The sequence below is a fragment of the Epinephelus lanceolatus genome, chromosome 13 (assembly GCF_041903045.1).
Source record: "Epinephelus lanceolatus isolate andai-2023 chromosome 13, ASM4190304v1, whole genome shotgun sequence".
In the NCBI taxonomy this organism is placed as follows: domain Eukaryota; kingdom Metazoa; phylum Chordata; class Actinopteri; order Perciformes; family Serranidae; genus Epinephelus; species Epinephelus lanceolatus.
This window is the reverse complement of record NC_135746.1, coordinates 5,130,593-5,143,724: the sequence shown is the minus strand read 5'-3', so window position 1 is coordinate 5,143,724 and position 13,132 is coordinate 5,130,593. Positions and strand designations below refer to the sequence as shown.

General features: G+C 40.0%; 1 protein-coding gene across 1 annotated transcript; it reads right to left on the bottom strand.

Annotated features, from left to right (window-relative positions):
* Nucleotides 1-553: 553 nt before the first annotated feature.
* On the bottom strand, nucleotides 554-13,132 carry napbb (N-ethylmaleimide-sensitive factor attachment protein, beta b). Its single transcript, XM_033649395.2, has 11 exons — nucleotides 12,901-13,132; nucleotides 9,470-9,549; nucleotides 9,115-9,231; nucleotides 6,510-6,556; nucleotides 6,043-6,120; nucleotides 5,887-5,942; nucleotides 4,260-4,344; nucleotides 4,058-4,162; nucleotides 3,904-3,972; nucleotides 3,751-3,801; nucleotides 554-1,779 (listed from the first exon to the last, which is right to left on the bottom strand). Exons 1-11 carry the CDS (start codon nucleotides 12,999-13,001, stop codon nucleotides 1,678-1,680), a joined length of 891 nt encoding a protein of 296 aa, XP_033505286.1. The 5' UTR covers nucleotides 13,002-13,132; the 3' UTR covers nucleotides 554-1,677.

Genomic DNA, 13,132 nt, shown 5'->3' with positions numbered 1-13,132 from the left:
TCACATTGTTGTTATCAGTATGTACTCTTAGTTTTAGATTTTGAAGGCTTTAACAAAATTTCAGTTGAAGTTGTGAATTATTATCTGGAATGAGCCTGTTTTCTAGCAGAAGGGAAATTTTAAAGTTAAAAAGCACATCAAAATATGTTGATCTATCCTTTAAAAGATAATGTTTCACCCCAGAAACAGAAGTAGTGTGTTAAGAAGTTCTAATTTAAAGGTTTTTTTTAGGTATATCTACACGTCAATGGTCAATATCAGCATTAAAATGAAATATCATAATTGCCCAACATGCTTTTTCTAAATTTGCACAATGAATAAATATCCCATACACTGAAAAGTATTATATTTCATGTCTCCATCTGCTGGTGGGCCATTATGATTAGAGTATGCATGACCAGTATGATGTTAATTCCACCACAGAAAAGACGTCATGATGACTAAAATTAGGTATCAATATCGTGCATCTCTAGTTGTTTTTTTTGTAGGAATTGTTTTGTCCCACTTCTCAGGAATGGATGATCAGTAAGGTCAAAGGTCAGGACAACACAGCTGGGGTTATATTATCTTTATTATTGTCCATTCGCACTAGCATACAGGTCATATCCAAGGTCCATTGTCATTCCATCTGGAAGAAGCTGGATACGCAGGGCGACTGACCCTTTTGTAAAAACTTTGGTCTGGCTCGCACTAGTGAATGTAACACAACACTAATCTATACACAATGACATGCTTAGCGACTGGCCATTAGGAAGGCGCACTGCAGCAGCAAAACCTTCGATGAGAAGTTCACGTCACGACACGGCACGAGATGAGTGACTAATTACCTCGAGATTACTGCCCTGGAAATGAGGAGTAAAGGTTTCAGCGCTTTTCATTCAAATACACAGTTTTCACAGGCAAACTATAAATCACAGCGTACAGATTCAAACATTCAGAGTATCATCAGTACATCAACAAATCCTAAAGTAAGAACAAATTTAAGTATGAACGTGTGGGGGAAAAACAATCAGTGACTGTGATCAGATACAAATGTTTAACAGTCTACACTTGCATATCAGTGCCCTTCGCCAAGAAGAGTCTCTCCACGTTGGTGATAAAAAGCAAACAAAATAACTTCCTGTGTGGCTGCAATAGTTTCAATAACTCCCTTTTCTTCTACTCATACAAATAAAAAATAAATATGATGATACATTCATGAAATCCACACACACTGTGACAATCTTATGTAGAACAAACTGAAACATTTAAATAATCTGTTTAAATATATATTAAATTAAATTAAAAAAAAACACAAGCTGCGTCTGACTAGGAACCAATAATTGTACAAAACATGCAGTGCTTGTTGCCAATACTAACGTCAGTTTCAATACTGCTGTGAAATCCCCCCGGGACAGACTTCAGCAGAAAAGGTATGCAGCAATCCTCTGGACAGAGGTGAGGGCGAGAGGATTTACATTCTGACTAGATTCAGATATGCTCGTAAGGAAAGCAAAGATAGTACTCTGACAGTGTAGCAGTGAGCAGTGGAATATTCAAAGTCGTCGGCAGACACTCATCTCTGGATGCTGTACACAGTGAGGTGAGTGTGTGCATGTGTGTGTGTGAGCCTGTGTGTGTGAAAGCATGCGTGATGGATTTGTCCCTCCGTGCTGCATTTCTACCCCTGGGTTTATTTCATTTCAAATCCCCTTCGTCGCCCTGGATGGTCTTTTTGATGCGCAGCAGGAGGGTTGTGTGCCACTGGTCCAGACGTGAGATCGAGTCGAACTCCTTTACCTGCAGGCGGACAGGAGACACAGAGATAAGGTTTATTTCTCAAATTAGGATTAAAACCGGACTGTTCTGCTCATTTATCTTTATTTGTTACATATTACTGGTTATTTTCAGATGAAACTACACAATTCAATTAAAGGGTAACTTTGGTATTTTATAACCTGGACCCTATTTCCCCATGTTTGTGTGTCTTAAGTGACAGTTTCTAAAACTGATCCATCATTGAGCGAGAGGGCCGCAGCCAGCAGCAGCTAAAAACCTTCAGTTCCGGTCCACTAAAAGTTCTTGGTTTTGCCACTAACTGGCTCAGATTATTATTTGAAGTGTCTGACAACATTATGGAAAGGATCCCTACAAAGATAGACCTTTTTCGTTTATTTTGTTTAATCAGAAACAGCCCTGAAATAGCCAATGCCAATGTCTTTCTCTGTAGGATCATTTTCATAGTGTTGTCAGAGACAGTGGATATACATCAACAGTGCACAAATACTCCAAGAGGTTACGCTGCAGCTTGTTGTATGCCTCCACGAACCAGTCAAGTTACGGTTTACATCCCTGGCAGTCCAGACTCATATGTAGCCATGACAGTCGACAATGCTTCAAAAAATTGCTGCAATTGCTGCAAAAAGCTACAGATTCTAAAACATGGATCCATCACACACAGAAGATCTATACAATCAGCACAGTTTCAAGGTGGACACCTAAGATTAGTGTCATCAATTCAGTATCTGACCAAATGTCTCCCCTCCCGAGATATGACGTTAAATAATGGCCTGGAAAATATTTTGCAGAATATTATGATGTCACAGCGAAGCTGACCTTTGACCTTTTGGATATAAAATGTCATGACTTTATTATTTTATCTTGTTAGGCATTTGTGTGAAGTTTTGTCATAATTAGCATATGAAGTCACACTGACCTTAACCTTTGACCTTCAACCAAAAAATTCAAATCAGCGTATTCTTCATACTAAGTGGATGTTTGTGCCAAATATGCACAAATTCCCTTACAGTGTTCCTGAGATATTGCATTCACAAAAATGAGACTGACTGGATCACAGAGACCTTGACTTTTGACCTATGACCACCACAATCTAATCACTTCATCTTTGAGTCCAAGTGGACGTTTGTGCCAAATTTGAAGAAATTCCCTTGCGGCATTCTTGAGCTATTGTGTCCACGAGGATGGGAAGGACAGACATACAGATGGGTGGACAACCTGAAAACATAATGCCAACATCCACGGCTATTGCCGTCGTGGAGGCATTAAAACATGATTTGTAAGGTCACAGTGACCTTGACCTATGACCACCAAATTATAATCAGTTCATTCTTGAGCCCAAGTGGACGTTTTTGCCAAATTTGGAGAAAGGTGTTTGTGAGACATCAAGTTCATAAGAGTGAGATGGATAAGGTCACAGTGACTTTTGACCACTAAAGTTTCATCAGTTTATTGTTGAATCCAAGTGCACGTTTGTGCCATCTTTGAAGATATTCCCTCAAGGCCTTCTCCAGAAATCATGTTCAAAAGAATGGGACAGATGTACAACCCAAAAACAAGAAAACAGGGTCCACATTGAAGAACACCAAAGTTATCCTTTAAGTTCAGTTTCTACCATCAGTACTGCGCATGTATAAACTAACACACCTGTTAAAATTGTCATGCATTTTTTCAAAACTTTGACATGAAAACCGTACTGTACACACTGCAGATGAGGACTCTTCACTGACTTTGAGTTAACTTTGAAAACTCCTTTAGGAGCTCAGCTATATATGGATGCACTCCATCAGTCTGTACCAGTTCCATATAAACACACAGTCCTGGGAGACTGACTGGATACCTGAGATCTAGCTTTCAACTTCAGCACACATGGGATCTGACAAAACTACAAGAGCTGGAGCAGAGGGATTCCTGCGCTCACCAAAGGCCTTGTTTAAAAACTTGAGAACTTTTTTCAGGGTATACAAAACTTACCGCTTCTGTGAAAGCTTCGCTGTTCTGTTCCTCATGAGCCTCAAGAAGTTTCTATTAAGACAAAAATAAATGTAGGTTACTCACAGAAACTGAATAGATTAAGGGGCGAAAAGTACGCCATCAGATTCCTCAGGGTTCTTAGCAGTGAGTTACCTTCAACAGTTTGCATTCTCGAGAGTCAGAGAAAGCTGGGAACATCTCCTCGTATTTTTCAACAGCAATCTGTGGAGACATGACAACGTGTTAGACTTCTACCACAACTTCCTGTCCCAGATCCTGAGGCTGAACCTCAAATGTACGAACTCACCTTAGCGTTGAGCTCGTCTACAATGAAATGGCAAAGGGAGGCTTTGAAGAAATACTCTTTGGCGCTGTATTTCAGCAACGGGTTGTCCATCGTGTTGGCTCCGACCTATATACACCCACATCATGTTAGAAATGTCAGCATCAGCTAATCAGTGCTGAGGGAGAAAGTGCAAGCATGACATGCAAACACAAGAGGTGCACACCTGCTCGTAGATCTCAATAGCCTTCTGGTACTGCTCCAGCTGAGCACAGTAAGCCCCCACCTTCAGCAGACACTTGTTGGCAGAACTAAAGGGAAATTGCAGAACACATTCAATACAACAGGCTCTAAGAGCTGTATATCTGAAGTATGTGATATAATTCATCCATTATTTCAAAAGTTTTTATAGAGCATGTGACACCAGAAAATGAAATGGTGAATCAAGAACAGAGATGTGACAGAAGCTCTGACACACTCAAATGTTGGAGCGACGCCATCGCAGCACACACACGTTTCCCGGGCGCCTATATTTCAGGGCAGGATGGCTGCATCCTGAGATAAACACAACTTTTGGAACGTAGCTGCACGCACTGCATGTCATGTGACGAGGAACAACCAATCACAGCCTGCAGATATCTTTCCCTTCTTCCATAAACATGTAGGAGAAGTTGATTATTTTAGTGCAGGGCTACCCAGAGCTTTACATTTGTTGCACGAAGAATAGGCCAACACATAAACAATGCCTGGAAGAAGATCAGCTCTGCACTCATGATTCTGGTAAATTGGTTATGATACAGTGCTGGTTTTGGTCGCCTAGCAACATCAGACGCAACCTGCCTCGGTGCCCTTGAAATTTGGTACAGACTAGGCACAAAGGAAAGTGCCCAATGCCAGACCTCGAGCTTTCCAGGCTGGTGCAGATTCTCTGATTCCCTGATTCTCAGGGCAGCCCTACTGTTCACATTCATGTTTAAAGTGACCAATTTCCGACATCAGTGTGAACGGATCGCTGCCCTGAAATGCCTCACATGCAACCAATAATGTCACACACACGCACGTTGGAACAACGACAAAAAACATCACATTTGTGAGACAATTAATTATATAGCGGTGCAAGCTTCTTTTCCCAAATTATTTGCAACAGAAGTAGGATGAAAATTCATCATATTTTGAGGAGGTGACAGCTCATTGTTCTAATAGGCATTCATCTTTGTGCATAATAATTAGCCATGTGCTTCTGCTGTTTTTTAAGCACTGGGCATTAGTTTTCAGGGCTGTTGTACAAATGGGTTTTTGGTCCAATGGGGGATTTTTCACACCATTAAGGCTTTGGGATTATGGGCTGTCTGAGCAACGACATGAGGGCAAGAAGATGTAGGAACGCAAAAGCCATAGCCAAAACTTTATTGGTAACTATTGCTGGTAGTTCTGTGGAGAGAGAGGTGTGAGTGTGAGGGGACTCAGGAGTGGTGGGGCCGCAATGTAAAGGTTTTATGGAGGAACAGTTCCTCCAAAACTTAAGGGCGACCGGGGCAACATACTGCAGCAATGTACGGCTATACAGGCCACTGTATTTTCAACAGACCACTCTGACACTACATGGTGAGTGATCTGCGCCTGCACTGAAGTATGATGTGGGAAAACTATCAATGTCACAGCAGTCGTACAGCCAGATATCGGATAAAGATCAGATTAAGGACCATGTATGAAAACAGCCCAGATCTCGAAATGATCTGATCTGTGTCACATGGGAGCAAATAAATCTTATTTGGGCCCCATTTCTTTGTAATGTGAATGTAACACAGATTTTAGAGCTGGAAAAAGACCCAACATGCAGTATTATACGTTACCTGTTGGACTCCTCCCCTTTGTAGTAGTCTGCTGCTTGTTCATAATGTGCAATAGCCTTTGTAAAAGAAAAACAACAAACACTGTTGTGTGTTCCTCAAAACAAAAATACCCTACAGTAATATCATTAACAGTTACATCTGATTATGTGATATTACCTTTTCGATATCCACCAGTTCAGACTCGTAGATCTCTGCGATACTGATGTGGTGTTTGGCTGCGATGGTGAATCTTCCCTGGAGGAGGAGGAGGAGGAGAGGAGGAATCATTACTAACTGGATCTATCCACAGACACCTCTTGAGTCAATGCAAGTGCTGCGTTACATTTTCAGTGCAGAGAGGCGAGGTCAGGCAGTAGCCTGTGGCTTCACGTCTACAAGGTTTTAGCTTTTGAAATTAATCCTCGCTGAAGGGAATTACAAGATGCAATTTGATCAAGGTATTAGTGTTAAATAAACAAACTTGTGTGTTATGGATATGCTGATACGGGCCCAAAAATTAAATCTGGGGATGGGAGGAAATGAAGGGAGATAGATGATGAGATATCAAAATAACCTCTCAGCTATGAAAAATAAAAAATGTTGTGGGTCAGAACACAGATGGACACTTTCTATGAGCATCTTACCATGTCTGTGTATATATCGATGGCAGCATTTAAACACTTGATTGCCTCTTTTGGCAGCATAAAGGCAAGAGGAGGAAACAGTTAGACATCATCACACACACCCTCACGCAGACAGCACCTCATTCTGCATCAGTCTACATGCTGCCTTATTTCAACAGGCTGAAATGAGGTGAATGAAACAATCAAAGTTTCTTACGAGTTGCATGCAGTCAGTTACGATAAAAACAAAATCACAAGCAGGACCCTCCTCTTTTTTTCTACAAAACAAATACATCAGCCAGCTACCATCTCAACTAACATATGGCTACATCTATATTTAGAATATTAAATGAGTACAAAGAGCATTTTAAATCATCTAATGGTAAGTGCCATTCCAAGGGCAATAACTCTAGCACATTATAACTGATCAATTGTTTAAAAGGATAGTTCCGATCTTTTGAAATGGGGTTTTGTGAGGTACTTATACACAGTCAGTGTTTTACCCGCAGTAGATGTTTGTCAGCATGCCCCCAGTTTGGAGAAGCAGGCTGGAGTGATGACATGGAAGCTAAGCAATGTAGTGCTGTGGACGGGGGCAGCAGCGAAACATACTTAAGCCACCTAAAACAAAAAAATCAGTATCTGAAAATATTCTGAGAATATTTTCGCTGCTTTATCGTACTGCAGACTGCCCTTTCATAGAGCTTCAGTTCCCTGTCTATGCTCTCATCAAAGTTGCCAGACTCCATTGAAAAAAAACAGTAGTTTTGGCCTCCTAAACACAGGAGCTGCTGGTCTACCACTGCCTCGATCAGTTAGTTTGTTTGTGTTATGGTGTGACTTCAGTGAATCCAACCAACTCGTTTCAATGCCAAAGTCACAAAATAACAGATAATAAATAGCTGATCAAGGCAGCGGTAGACCAGCAGCTCCTGTTGTTCAGTGATGATAAATTACTGTTTTTTCTCAATGGAGTCTGGCATTGAAGAGAGCAGCTTCAGTTCCCTGTTGAAAATGGCCGTCCGGTAAAGTGGTGAAAATATTCTAAATACAGCGTAGCCTTAAACTGATATTGATTGATTTTTTTTTTCTAGGTGCCTCCGTCCACAGCAGCAGCAGCAGCAGCAGCAGCTATACCTAGCAAATTGACATATGACAATGTCTGCAGCAAAAGATCGTGATGGATGACGTTATGGTTTTTGTTTGTCTTGTGTCCTGTCATATGTTCCGGTCTCTAGTTGAGCCTTTGTCTATTTAAAGAGGCTGTAACACACAGCATGTGTGTGTGCTCAAAAAGAAGGAAAAAGTGGATTATTGCACATAATGTTTTTGTAAGTTATTAATTACTAATGCTACTCTAGATGCAGTGGGGCAGTTTGCAGCCGAGTGTGAAGCGGTTGTGATGAGAGTCAGCACCTCCAAATCTGAGGCCATGGTTCAAGTATCTCGGGGTCTTGTTCATGAGTGAGGGTAGAATGGAGCGTGAGATGGATCAGCAGTTTAATGCAGCTTCTGCAGTGACGCGGGCACTATGCCGGACCGTCGTGGTGAAGAGGGAGCTGAGCCAGAAGGTGAAGCTTTTGATTTACTGGTCCATTTACGTGTCAACCCTCACCTATGGTCATGAGCTCTGGGTAGTGACCGAAAGAATGTGATCGCGGATACAAGCAGCTGAAATGATTTTCCTCCGTGGGGTGTCTGGGCTCAGCCTTAGAGATAGGGTGAGGAGCTCAGACATGTGGAGGGGGTAGAGCCGCAGCAGATATCTTTCAGCGACACTGACAAATATTCACAATGGCAGTGTCAAACTTAAGTGTGGATAGACAAATGAATGGGGCCGAGGGGGCTTTTTAATCACAATGTCGGGCTCGGTGGTGGATGACTGACTGGCCAACTGACTACAGATAAGTACCTCATACTACCCCACTTCAAAAGATCCAAACTATCCCATTAAAGTATTAAACGCAAAGCAGCTATTGTAGATTGTTAAAGTGAGATCTGCCTCATTATAAATTACAGGCTTTTAGCTAGACACTCAGTAGTAAACTGTCAGAAAGTTTAGCCTGGGGACACCAAATGTTTTGGCTTTCTAGATTAATACTTAACCTACTATGACTCATCTCTGGAGACATGACTGATTTTCTATGAGACAATTTTCTGTAAGCCATGTCCCACCTTGAGATGTGGGAATTCTCTAGGTCTGTGGTTCCCAATTAGTGGGTTGCGGTCCATTCTGAATGGACAGCAAGTGACTCACAAATGTGTCAAGTTTGTAAAAACAAAAAAACACACTTTATTTTGAAGTACAGTGAATTTCTAGCAAAGAGCATTCATCCTTAAGTGTTGTGTCCTGCTGTAGAGTGACTGACAAACGGACAGCTACTTCACAGAGACAGCAAACTAGCTTGACACTGAATAGATTAAACTTGAACTAATGACTAAGGAGAAATCTGGACCCCGTAGCACGACCAGTTGGGAACCACATGGACGTGACAAATCACAGCAACAACTGTCTACAGTAGACTCAACATTTCATTACTTGAAAGGAAATTAAAATTCGGGCACTAAAATGTAAGACATGGTTTAAAATGAGGTTTGAAGCTAATGAGTTACCACATAGTCTCACCATTAGGGTCGGACTTCTTGTAAGCATTTCCTGCATCGATGAAACTGGTGGCACAGTCGTGTTTGTTCTGCAGCTGCATGTGGAGACGTGCGGCCTTGCAAAATGCACCTCCAGCAGCTGAAGACGGAGACAGGAAGAGAGAAGGACACAAACTTTTCAGCACACATACTTTGCATTTAGCTTACACTCTAATTTATGCACATAATTCAACCTTGTTTTACTTGTGGCACCTTCACAAGTGCTGCGCTTTGCAGTTATGGTGCCAAAAAATCAGCACATAATCCTACAGCTTCTCGAGTGTGTGTTGAAATTGATAAGGTGGATATCTTTAGTGATGAAAAACAGCTTATCGCACCGCTCCAGTTCTTGGCCATCTTGAACATGTTGGCTGCTCTGCAGTACATCTCACATGCTTCTTCCACTTTGTGAGGTCCTCTAGACAAAGAAAGGAAACAGAAAAACACAAGTGAATATCATACAAACATTCATGCAGGATGCACATCATACTGCGAGTAAACTTAGTCTGACCTTTGTATAAAGTTATACCTAATAAACTCTGCCTAAATGGCACCACAAGGGGATGAAGTGTATAACGTGCAGAAAGATGCAATGTTCAAATTGGTGGCCAGGCTTACATAAATCCCTCGACACGAGCACTATAGATCTCCCTCCCTCCACGACAAGTAGTGGACCCCTGGGAGCTCCTGGGAGTTGTAATAATACTCTGACCATTCAATCATGCCGGGGGATTACATCACTGCTTGGTCAGCCACAGAATTACCACTATAAAGCCTGCCAAGAGTTATCGCACACGAGAACTGCCGACTAGTAACATCTGGGGGTCAGTTAGGACAGTGTTGGGAAAAAAGACAGAGTCACGCAGGGCAATAACTGCTGGCTCTTTGTATTTTGGGCCTATGGAAACAAATCTTTCCTCTCGTCTTTGTGTCTCTGTAAAATATTAATATATAAGATGACATGTATTTATTTAAATAACACCATATTAATGATCTCCACAAGGTCACTGGTAGATTATAAGTCACGGACAGGAGTCAGACAGAGTGTCTGTAACCTTTGTAATGGCAGCTGTTAGGGAAGCTAGAATAACATTGTTTTAAATGTGTAGGCAAAATGAACTCTAAGCAAAAAGTTCTTTCCAGCGTTTATCTATGTTTAAGTTAATTTTGTCATAACCAGTCAGATAAGTAAAATCTTGTAAAAGAGGTGTCTTCTTAAAGAATGATTAATCTCTGTTTTAAGTCTTTTTTGTTGCACTTTATTCCTGCCTGGTGCTAGAGCTGCACAGGAGCTGCAATTTTTGTGATAAATGTAAAACGTGTCACAACATACTGTTATAAATGAAGCACTGTGGCTCTTCAGGGATGCCTCGGTCTACAAATCATATTCCAGATGTCAGGGAACATGGTAGCTTGGCACAGATGCCAGCAAAAATCCCATCATCATTATTTTTATATTTTTCTTGGTGAAAATAAAAAGCAAAAATTACCATTAACACTAAAATCACAACTCGTATATCTGTCAAAATAATCTCAATATGACGTTTTATTTTTCGTAGTTTTTGCATATCATGCAGCCCTACCTGGTTGTCCTCTTGATATATATTTATTCAACATACAACGTACATGACTGTACACGTTTTTTTTGTTCTATTGATGTTTATATTGTAGTAACCATTATAGCTTAATATATATTTTATATATCTGAGTGTAACACTAGTCTATACAGTGTAATGTAGCACAATGCACATATTTGGATATTTTTTACACACTTACAGACTCAGCAAAGTGAAGATATATTTTTTATGTTAATATTTTAAGTACTGGTGTTAAATATTGTATATCTCATACTCTTATTCATACTTATTATAATTCTCTATTCTTAACCTAGGAGCGACTGTAACGAATCACAGTTTCCCCTCTGGGATCAATAAAGTATTTCTGATTAAAATCTGAAGGTTCAGTCTGAAACAAAATGAGTGGGACTGCTGAAACTTTCAGCATGAATCTAACACGCCATCTTCCTTCTGAACGATCGCAAATACACATGAATGCTTGTGTATTTCAACACCTAGCATTCCCATATTTAGCCTGACAAATGTCTTATTTTATAGGGAAAATCTTAACAATCACAAATCGTCTGTGATTCTTACTGTAGTTTTAATCAGAAAGTGTGTAGTGTAAGTGGAAAAACAGAAAGCCTAAGTAAACTGTTTTTATTAATGACATAATTGTCAAATGTTTGAAGCAACACAGAAGATCACCTTAAGTCAAACATGTAAGATGTCATTTCTAAGGATGTCCCTTGCTAAATGAAAAATGAATTAGTGTATGTATTTTCCATAATTTGCCTCATCCAAAAATCCCTTGTAATTTTGTTCTTTTAATTTTAACTTTACATAGTTCACTTACTGTTACGTTTCTCTATTAGATATGCTATATGCTGTGGTTACATGGTCAGCACTGTTAGTGTCCCATTCTTGATACGCAATACTAATGCTCTTGAAATGGGTTGCAACAGTATGAGATTGTTACAGTACAATAACTGTCTCAATGGATTAAAATGGAGGGGTTATTTTGGGTTTAATTAATTACTATAATTAAAACTTAAAATCATTTTGTTAATGCAAGTATGTTAAAAAAGAAGTCTCCCCTTTGAAAGTAACTAAAACAGGAGATGTAACAGTGTGGGTAAATACATTTTGAACTGTGATCCTGTAGGATGCAGACAAGGTTAAGCTGACATGTTGACCATGAGTACTACCAGCTGACTTTTATTTCATTTATATAGGTTTTTTTCATTTATTTCTTTACCTATTTATTTCAAATTAGTTGCACACCTACTTTAAGCCTATGCATGAAGGGACTGTTAGAAGGTAAAAGGATTAATTTTTCTGTTTAAAAAGAAAAACATGAAACTGTGTTATATGTCATCATATATGCAAATTGCTGTAGAAATTGTGGTTACCAAAAGAAAAAGAAAAAACTAAAATAAAGGGGAGAATTTCAGCATCATAGACAAGCACATGCACACAGTATGATAACCACCAAATTTTCAGTATGTTGCTGCAACCCTACTCTAGAATTTTAAATAATCAATAATAATCATAAACCTTTTATTTATGTGTTTTGGGGATTAACTCAGGTGTTAATGAGTGCACTGATAAAAGTAGTAATTAATATTGAACCATGTTGTTGCAGAGTCACTGCCTTGGAGCTTGTGACGTTAGTTCAGACAAAATATGTTTAGGTTTTCACTCTGAGGAGAATATGTTCCACAAAAAAATGCAGTTTTTGACTTAAATATGGGAATAAATCCCTGGGATCTGAATTAAATGTACAGACATAAACTGTCAGATAATATCACAATACATCTTTAACAGTCACCTTCCATAATGCAAATACTGAGTGAAACCACAGTAAGGGTTGTAAATAAAGTCAGAGTAGATGTCTTAGTCACTGAATTAGCTGTAAACAGTTTAATGCGTAGCTTCCCAAAGCTAGCTCCAGCAGAGAGTCGTGATCTGCTGGCTTGTTTACAGTGAATAATAAGCTAACTTAGCTAACTAACACACAGGGACGGTTACAGTGAACGTCACGTGCCGCCCTAACAGTTTAATATCTCACTAAACCTATTAAATATGTCGTAAATTATCGATAACTGTCTAAATGTATGTGTACGTATAGCTGGGCTGCGTGCCAACTTGTCTGCTGACAGTTAACACTTGCTAACGTTAGCTGTTTGTTCTTTGGTGCAGTGCTGTCTTACCCTCCGAACATCCCTCCCAAAAAGGAGCCAGAAGACTTGACTTTCTTGTCAGCGTCCGCCATTAGCTGAATGGCTTCCTTCTCTTTCCCGGAGTTGTCCATGTCTTTGCTTTTTGGGGAACAAACTTACAGTGAGGCAGAAAATACCCGCAGAGGATTCCGCTGTGTACAGTGAGGATTACAGTCGATGGGTTTATTTAGCGTAGGCGTGCACCAGCTAGTGGCTTAGCCGA

Coding starts and splice junctions, on each gene's coding strand:
- napbb (XM_033649395.2), bottom strand. CDS start 13,001: ATGGACAACTCCGGGAAAGAGAAGGAAGCCATTCAGCTAATGGCGGAC. Junction 9,232..9,469: donor GATGGCCAAGAACTGGAGCG/GTGCGATAAGCT, acceptor CTCCGTCTTCAG/CTGCTGGAGGTGCATTTTGC. Junction 4,163..4,259: donor CTATTGAGATCTACGAGCAG/GTGTGCACCTCT, acceptor GGGTGTATATAG/GTCGGAGCCAACACGATGGA.